The sequence below is a fragment of the Etheostoma cragini genome, chromosome 3, assembly GCF_013103735.1.
Source record: "Etheostoma cragini isolate CJK2018 chromosome 3, CSU_Ecrag_1.0, whole genome shotgun sequence".
In the NCBI taxonomy this organism is placed as follows: Eukaryota; Metazoa; Chordata; class Actinopteri; order Perciformes; family Percidae; genus Etheostoma; species Etheostoma cragini.
Genome location: NC_048409.1, coordinates 12635190 through 12644641, shown reverse-complemented (window position 1 = coordinate 12644641; position 9452 = coordinate 12635190). Strand labels below are relative to the sequence as shown.

General features: G+C 41.5%; 1 protein-coding gene across 2 annotated transcripts in view; it reads left to right on the top strand.

The window, feature by feature from the left end:
- Positions 1–9452, top strand: part of LOC117942439 (Down syndrome cell adhesion molecule-like protein 1 homolog) — a 106738-nt gene that overhangs the window by 10136 nt on the left and 87150 nt on the right. For both annotated transcript variants that reach the window (XR_004656121.1, XM_034867895.1), the window contains exons 2-3: positions 181–501; positions 8606–8752. Coding sequence is in view for 1 of the 2 variants with exons in the window: in XM_034867895.1 (XP_034723786.1) it covers positions 181–501; positions 8606–8752 (468 nt within the window). In the remaining variant the exon portion in view is untranslated. The remainder of the gene's footprint in view (positions 1–180; positions 502–8605; positions 8753–9452) is intronic.

Sequence of the window (9452 nt, the reverse complement as noted above, 5' to 3'; positions counted from 1 at the left end):
CTGAGAGGAAGGAAGGGTTGGGTTTAGGTGGCCGGTAGATGAGGAGAACTGTCAGGGAGGAAAGAGCTTTGAAGGCGATTTCTCTTTTAACCTCTGTTGTACTATTTTATGTGATTGATGCCTGTATGTCTAACACTTACCAACTTAGTAACTATGTCTCCCTTTCTCTTATTCTAACAGTCAACAGTGAGGATGTTGTCTCTACACGGCTGTACTTTGTGAACGCCTCCCTGCAGCGGGTGACCTTCTCCAGCTCGGTGGGGGTGTCCCTGCCCTGCCCTGCGGGCGGCGCCCCCCATGCCGTCCTGCGCTGGTACCTGGCCGCCGGAGACGACATTTATGACGTGCCCCATATCCGCCACGTGCATGCCAATGGCACCCTCCAGCTCTACCCCTTCTCCCCTTCCGCCTATAACAGCATTATCCACGACAACGAGTACTTCTGCACTGCTGAGAACCAAGCAGGCAAGATTCGTAGCCCCAGCATCCACATCAAAGCAGGTGAGGGATGGACACACTGGATGCAAATGAAGCCAATGTTCAAGGATAGTTAATTTTTTAGCTCTGTGCTGAGTTGCCTCAGTAGCACATCCACTTGGGTGACTTGGAGGGCCTCCACGAGTTGGGGGGGAGGGGGGGGTAAACATTTTGTGCCCACCTAAATTAGACTACCATGAACTTTTTAGCATGCCAATATTAAATCGGTTGGAGTCAGCTTGTAACAGTGGTTACATTTTTCCTATAATGAAAGGTCCCACTAGGGCAGAACGATATTGTGTTTTAGCATCAACATCGCAATAGTCACATCGCAGGATGTTGCGATGTTGGCGCTAATCTTTTTATTGCTGCTTGATAGAAAAGTAGACTTTCACTGTTTTCCTTTTGCATGATTATTACCGTCCGACCCTTCACCTTTAGGACAGGTAGCCATGTGGCAAACGTGTGTATGTGACGTTAGTCCGACGGGGTTTATTGTAATAGAGAGTGAGGCTCTCCGTGTGTAGAAAAGTCCCGTAGACAGCAGATACCGCTGATCCAGTGATGCGCATAGTTTTTGAAAGTATAGTCAGTGAAGCTGCAGTAGTTGTGTTTTATGTTCGCTGCAAATACGAACTAAATCCCCTGATTAATGCAACATTATCACAACGTCTCCCAGCCATTTCCCCCTGCAGAAAGCTGCTACCAGCCAGGCTAAAGCTAATATAGATAGCTTAGAGAAACAAGGGGTCCGTCCATCCCAACTAATGTTTCCGTTCGGAGACGCAACACTAGAAACGTAACACAATCTACTACAGAAGTCTGTGTCTGATCTAACATAATTTCCACTGATTTAATTGTTCTTATATAAAGAGTTTGTTGCTAGAGCGCGTGACATCCATGTCTGATCAACTTATCAAACAAACAAGCCGGCAATGTTTTGCCGTCCACAACCTGAAATTTAGAGGATGCGGTCATTTTCATACACTGTAGCCTGGATTGATATTAAATGAATACAATGGTGTCATGCTAATCATCCAACGTATTTCTACCTGATTTCCCTTTCCAAAACCACTTCAGAAGAGTAACGTTAGTTCCAGCGCTTACTTGCTTTGGTGTTTGTAAAGCATTAAAGTTTAACAAAGAATGGTTCATATTAGAAAAGATCCTTTTTCATTTTTTATCTTCTAGGAAGATGCAAAATCACGGCAGAAGTCAAGAATGATTCATTATTTCCAAATAGAGCTATTTTTTACTCTTTTAAAAGTTTTTTTTTCTTTTTTCATATCGCAACATATATTGCAGGAAAAAAAATACCGCAATGTCAGGCCTAGGTCCAACCCCCTAAAATAGAATCTACAGTTAAAACATTTGTACTATTTTAAGCCCAGCTGGCATCCCCTGCCTGACACAAACCCAGCATCTGTAAAATGATTACCCAAACAGGAGTAATGGCATCCTAAAGCAACTACTTCTCTCAGTCTTCACCTTGTGTAATAAAATTTCTCTTTAAGACAGACATGCAGTCACGTAGACAGTTGGTTTAGTGACCTGTCCGCACTCCATGCCAAGGTCAAAGCTGGAGAAAGGCGCTGAACACACTGATGGAAGGTGTTACTGTTACTCTCACCCTCATCACACATACACACAAGCATCATAAACACATGAATGTTTCCTAATGTAATACACATTGGATACATGGGAACACACACACACACACACACACGCACACACAGACACACACACACACACACACACACACACACACACACACACACACACATCCACACCAGCCTGTGCGTAGCTCATGCCAGCAAGCCTCCTGTCTCCCAGTCTCTCCATCTGTCCATGGACTGGAAAGTCCCCTAACTACACACACACACACACACACACACACATACACACACACACACACACACACACACACACACACACACACACAGAGATCCATTTTCTTCAAGCTGGCTCTTGGTGTTTAGTTGCCAGCTCTTTGTCAGGGTGTTTGGCAGAAAAGATTTTGGAGAGTCAGCTACAGACATGGAAAGATGTGAACAGAATTGTTAAAAAAAGTGGATTTTCAGGTCATGGTAATAGCCAGGCAGACATTTTGACGGTGTTGATCAATCCTGCATAAAGAGACAGTCAGCAGTTCCCTACCACGCACCTTAATAGAAAACAAAATGATTTGGATGCTGCTGTATGGTCTTCCTCACCACACACACACACACACACACACACACACACCATAAACACACCCATATGGTGATCCCTAGAGGCGGACAGTCCCTCCAGCGTGAGAGTGACCTTCTAGCCAGCCTCATTGTTGGGATGACCTTCCCGCCCAAATAATTACAACAATTAATCAATTAAATGCTGAGGCAACCACAAGTCCACAGTCCATAACCAGGGCTCATGTGCATGTGTGTGCACCTCATTACCTCCAGAGTCTCTCACACACACACACACGCACACACGCGCACACACACACACACGCACACACGCGCACACACCACACACTACCCTACAGTTGCCATGGGCGACAGAGGCGTGAGCGCTAGGGTGTGGCATGCCCTGTCTCAGGTGGCGCAGGAGAATGATGGCGGCTGACAGCTCGCAGTGTGACACCTCCCCCAAAAATCTGCCTTTCCCCCTTAGCATCCGTCTCGTCCTCCCTCTTTGCCTCTCTCTTCCTTCTCTTCACATCTTCTCTCTATTTTTCCCCCTCTTTCTCACCCTCTCCCATGCATGCTGATTGTGGGCCAATAATAGCACTAGCACCTGTCTGGATAGCTCTACATTTATGAAAATCACTACATGGACTGCTCGTTTTCCTATACATGTTTTTATTTGTCTCTTTCACTGCAGCTAATCTAGTTTTATGTATTTGTTTTATATTCAAACTAAGTAATAATGATAATAATAAATTGAATTTGTATAGCGCTTTTCCCGAGCTCAAAGTCGCTTAACAGAGTAGAGACAGTTATTAAAAAAAAAAAAAACTAAGGATAGGCAGAACAGAAAAGATGGGTCTTCAGACGGGACTGAAAAATGGTGAGGGACTCAGAGATGCGGATCTCATGGGGGAGGGAGTTCCACAGCCTTGGAGCTGCCCTGGAAAAGGCTCGGTCCCCAAAACTGCGGAGCTTTGACTTGGGGACAAAGAGGAGACCGGCTGTGGTGGATCTGAGGGCCCGTGAAGGTTGGGAGGGGGAGAGGAAACTTGGTTTCACCAAGGAAACTTCTTTGAAAGCATTTTTCTAAATACTAATTTAATGCCAAATTTAACTTTTTTTGTAAAAAAAAAATGTAACTTTGTTTCATTGATCTCAGATGAAGTTTTAATAAACAGCTAAGCAACTATTGAATAATAAATACATTTAGGAGAAAAACTATTTACAGAAACAATCACGATATACTAAAGTGTGTATGGTACTCCAAGTAAGGTCTTCATCCTGGACTGGTACATTCTCAGACCAAACCTGGGATTTTCACAGGTTTTAGCTCCTAAACTACAAACATTGTGCACATGTTGCTCATAGTGTTCAAATTCAGGTTTCTGATTTTTGTACATGATTTTTCTTTTTCAGACAGCAATTGGTTTCTATTCATTTTCATATGTTATAAAAACCAACCAAGTTTCAGCAGTAATTCACACCAAACGCAACGTCTGCATTTTTGTCAGTTTTTTTCCCTGTTACATTGTCAATCAGTTTGAAGAACAGATCGATTTGTCGCAACAATTAGATAAGTAGGAAAAATAAATTGAGCAGAGTTAATGTTAACTGTTATACCTTGCAACAACTCAAATTTACTTAAAGATTCTGCCATTTAATTGTCATACTACATTTAAATGAATTAATTGAATCCAATGGATTCTTGGAAGGAAGGAAAATATAATTCAAAAGTCCATACAGAAAGTTTTGCAAAATACATACCCTAAACAATCTAAGTTAAATAACAATACAAAATCAATGGTGAGGTCTTTTTCAATAAACAAAAAGATAGGGCGCCCGGATAGCACAGTTGGTAGAGAAGGTGCCCATATCGCAGCGGGCCCGGGTTTGGCTCCAACCTGCAACCTGGATGTCAGGTTGCAGGTTAGACCCCCTCCCCTCCCTTCATGTATTCTGCTGTCCTGTCAAAATTAAGGCTGAAAATGCCCAAAAATATTAAAAAAATAAAAAAGAGAACGTGAAAAAAAAAAAAATTCACTCATGCACAGTTCTCTTTTTTTCTTTCATGGATCACTTTACACCACTGGAAATTATTATTGTAAAGCTGTTTCACTGGTTGACTTAGATTAAGAGTGAAGTAGAAATATTTAATTCCTGTAGTGTACGATGATATGTATACATATGTGTAATATATAAATATATATATATATATTCTCCCATTATACAATACCATTGTACTTCCATGCTCTAGTATTCCTTAGTTCATTTCTAATATCCCAGCTACTTGGCTGGCTGAACTTTGACCCTTTAATTTAGATTTTTTTTTAAACCTACACATGTATTATTTTTTTATACATTTACAATAACACATTATTAAGTTATATGCAATGATATGCAGAATAATTTCTGATAAATGTATTATTATGATTTTAACTTGGATTGGGACTTCTACCTTTCATATCTAGCAGTTTGGCAGTATCTATAGCCTCAGGAATCAGGCCATTTAAATGATCTCATCTCTTCTCACATCTGAGAATATTCTCTTGAAGCACTTCTTCACTTTTTTCTTAAGGATGCACAAATAATTTTCACTTACGGTAACAACTTAAGGGACTCAATTTAACACACACCTTTCACACATACAGTCAATCGTGTTAGAATAATATTCCGTTTTGTGCACCCAAGTCCTCTTTACACATAGTTTATAAAAGAAAATGAGGACACCTGTTCATGTAGCTGACCTCAGCTCCCCTTTGTCCCAACTAAAACGCACAAGCCTACTGGGGCCCCGGCCAAGACAGCAGGTGTTAAGATCCCGTTCCTCTATCTGCCCTCTTCATCTTTTCTCTGGCTGGCATTTCCCTACTAATACAATAAGTATTGTCCCTGGACCAGATACTCAAGGACTGGTTTTCCTATACTATTCATTCAATAATGAAACCTGCATCCATTAATTTCTCCTATTCATCATTATTTTTCTCTTTCTCTTTCTCCTTCTCTGTGCTTTTGCTGCTCGCTTTATGAATAAGTAAATGCAGTATTTGGTTTCCCCATCGTTAATTATTCAAGTGACAGTGATACAAGACTTGCCTCCCAGTGCGCCCATTGCACCAGACCCATGTTTTAGCTCGTTCCTAGGCAACCGGGCTGCATATAGTCAGGCATCAGTAACATCCTAATGATTCTGCTGTGCATGCGATGAGGGGGAGTGCAATTTACACACAAATCAGTTGGGCTACCATTTTGCATCCTGTCAAAAGGGTTAAGAGAATGAATATGTAATGTTTTTTCCCAGTGTCTTTCATATCTTGGAAGGGGAAACTGTGTTAAATGACAACACTATCACAGCAGTTACATCTTATTGGAGCTGGTTGTGTACAAGGGTGTGTTGCCATACAGGGCTTGTTTGAGAGGTTAGCAAATGCAGGATGGGCTAGGGTCAAAGCACAGGAAGTACAAATTTGAGGTGACCTTGACTCATACTAAAGTTACCTGTGATCACTGTCATCGTTGCACCAAACATTTACAAGCGGTCTGGAGGCACAGTGGTCATTGGGGATTTTCCCTGGTATTGACGAGAGGCAGCAGGGTCAATCAGGGAGTAAATAAATGATTGAAAGAATTGACTCGGCCACAATAGTCGAGGCTACTCAGTTGATCCTGGCTATTGATCTGTACGTAGATTGAATCAATGAGAAGCAGGAGCTGCTGGAATAAAGAATTAAAATAAAGACTTGATTGGAATTATTTGTCCTTTAGCTTTGACTTGTTTACAAATGAGGCTTCACCTCACATTAACGTCCTGTGTGTCAGGTGGCCAAAGTGAGACATGATATGCTCTCAAGTGGATATCTTTCTGCGACCATTCGTTTAGATGAGGTACAAAGCAGCATCAGTTACACCACAATAGATTTTTTAGACCCAGAATCCAATGTTCTAAACCTCATCTATGTTTGGCATGGTCACATATATGTTGCAAGGATGAATTTCAGTGAAAACAGTGTTGAAGGAATAATCCCTGCTCTTGGCTCCGTCACTAGTCAGGAAAGAAGAAAGAAAGGGTTGAAGGTTCAGACAGTTATGAAAAAGTAGAACAGTGTAAAAGCAATGAACGGAATCAGACAAAGACTTGGGAGATTAAACCCTGGACTTTTAGGTGAAAGACTCCCCACCATTTGGACAAGGACATCAGCTTTGGATCCACTGGGTTCCAGTGACAGTGTCGGCTGGCATAAAGCATTATTAATGACCAAGGAAGCTGGCCTTCAGGCTAGGCGTTAATTATATCACTGGAGAGCTGGGGGAGAGAGCAAAAACACCGTAGGGCGGGGCCACTCCCTGTGTTATGTGTGTATGTGTGTGTGTGTGTGTTTTATATTGTTAAGCCATAACTGTCCTCATTTCTAAGGAAAGCCCGGTTGAATAGTTGTGATAGATTTGGATGCCAGAAACACTTTAACATCAGACTCCATCTGATTTCTTTAATTTTCCTTTCATCTTACTCATGTCATGTAATTTTTGTATATGTCAAAGATACTTAAGAGAAATGTGTCAATGCTCCTTTATACAATTGAGATCAGTGTGGAGGGTTAAGCCCACACAGTGTAGATCAGCTCAGTTCAGAGAGCACGGGCCAGCTTTCATTCAGTCAAGCTAGCATGCCCTTGAACTACCTCTCTCCTCCTCACCAAAATAATCCATTAATTTAATTTCACTTTACTTAATTTATTTAATAAAATTGTTTGCTCTGATTTAGCATTTCACATTTCTCACTAATCTTAATGTGACAGAGTTAACTGGAGAAATAATTTTGTTAGCTACAGGCTACTGTTTTCATCATTAAGTCCGTCTTAATCACCAGCATCCTTTCTGTACACTGGCACAGATTCACAACCTAGTGCTCCGCATGTGCAGGGGGGGGGGGGGGTGTTTTTGATGCCTGCATGTGACAGGTTCATCGGCCGTGAGCAACTCTCCACTCCTTGCCGTCGCATAGCATCTATGGCGTTGTTCTTTAAAAGGCCAAGGGCCGCTCACTGTGTATCCCCTTCAACACAGCTCTGTGTCAACTTTCCTTGCAATCATAGTGTGACTTGAATCTGTGGCTAAATAGAGAAATGCTGGCTTAATGGGGTTGAACAGGGCACCAGACAAGTTTGTTTAGAAGACCTTTCCTGGCTTTTGCTATGGGTTAAACAGGAAAGAAAGATGTCAACTGTACAGTGTCAACATGTGTAGTAAGGGGAGTGAGTTTTTACTTTTGTACAGTTCTGAAACAGTAATCGATTAATTAATGAACCGGCAGAAAATGAATTGGCTACCATTTTTCATAATTGGTTAAGCCATTTATGAAACAAAAACATTTTCTGGTTCCAGCTTCGGAAATGTAACAATTAACGTTCTCTCATGACAAATTAAACATCTTTGGGTTTTTGGACTGTTCTCCGGACAAAAGCAGCAATGTGAAGAGGTCAAACCTTGGGCTCTGGGAAATAAATTAAAGTAAGGAAAATTACTGCTACCATTCATTTATCTGAAGTACATGGTTGCATGGTTACATCACAACCACCCACCAATCGTTTGGTATCCTGAAGGCCTAAAATGCCATACATCCATTGGTTTCAGCTTTGCAAATGTGACCATTTGATGATTTACTATTTTTGTATCATTATACATTTAATATCTTTGGGATTTGGACTGTTGCTCTGACAAAACAGGCAATTTGACGACAGAATCTTGGGCTCTTGGAAATTGTGATGGACATTTTTATTTATTTCCTGTGATTCTCTGACAAAATCACGTTAAGTCCTTTTTTCACAATATAAGCTATATTAGTAACTTTCACCACTTTGTCATTTGCTAAAACTAAAGATCAAGGTTTGTTCAGCCTTATTTGGAGACATCGACTGTCACCGTTCCATTGACTAACTTCAGTTGTTTTCTCCACACCTCAGTATTCAGGGAGCCCTACACAGTCCGTGTGGCCGATCAACGCTCCATGCGGGGTAATGTCGCTGTGTTCAAGTGCCTCATCCCCTCAGCCGTCCAGGAGTACGTCAGCGTGGTGTCCTGGGAGAAGGACACCGTCTCCATCGTCCCAGGTAGGAGATTTATGCCACTGATAATGATTAAAGGTTCACCAAAAACACAAAAGCCCCACGTCCACCTTGTTTCCTCTCTCGCAGATATCTACTGTAATGTCACTGCAAACTCCATTAGCGTGACCATGTGAGTTATATTTGGCTGAGTGCATGCTCGCTGTGTTTGATCAGGTGGTGGATAATAATTGAAAGCAAATGATCTAATGTCATCCCAATATGTCAATGGACTCAAGAACATTTGCCCAAAAATAAATGAGAAATTTCTCCAGTTATTTTTAGACAATAGATTTTTAGATAATAAATCCCAAGCCACATAAACTGTGTTCTGTCGGCTTAGTAAAAATATTGGTTATCAAACTGTATTTGGTTGCAATGAAGTTTTTTTCCATTTGTCTTTGTTGACAACCCTTAAGCGATACGAATCAATCTAATTTTGTCATTGACATCTCCTGTTTTGTCAGTGAAAGAAGATGGAGGAAGGTTTTAAAAGAATGGTCCAATCATTCAAATATGAGGCTGATAAAATGGCCTTTGCTTGGCACATGTCTGGCTCCTCACTCACTAACTGACACTGCTGTGGTTAATAGCTGTGTTACAGGGATAAATCAGGCATTAGTAGACATGTGCTGTGTGTGTGTGTGTGTGTGTGTGTGTGTGTGTGCGTGCGTGTGTGTGAGAAGGACAGAGGGGTGTGTGTGGG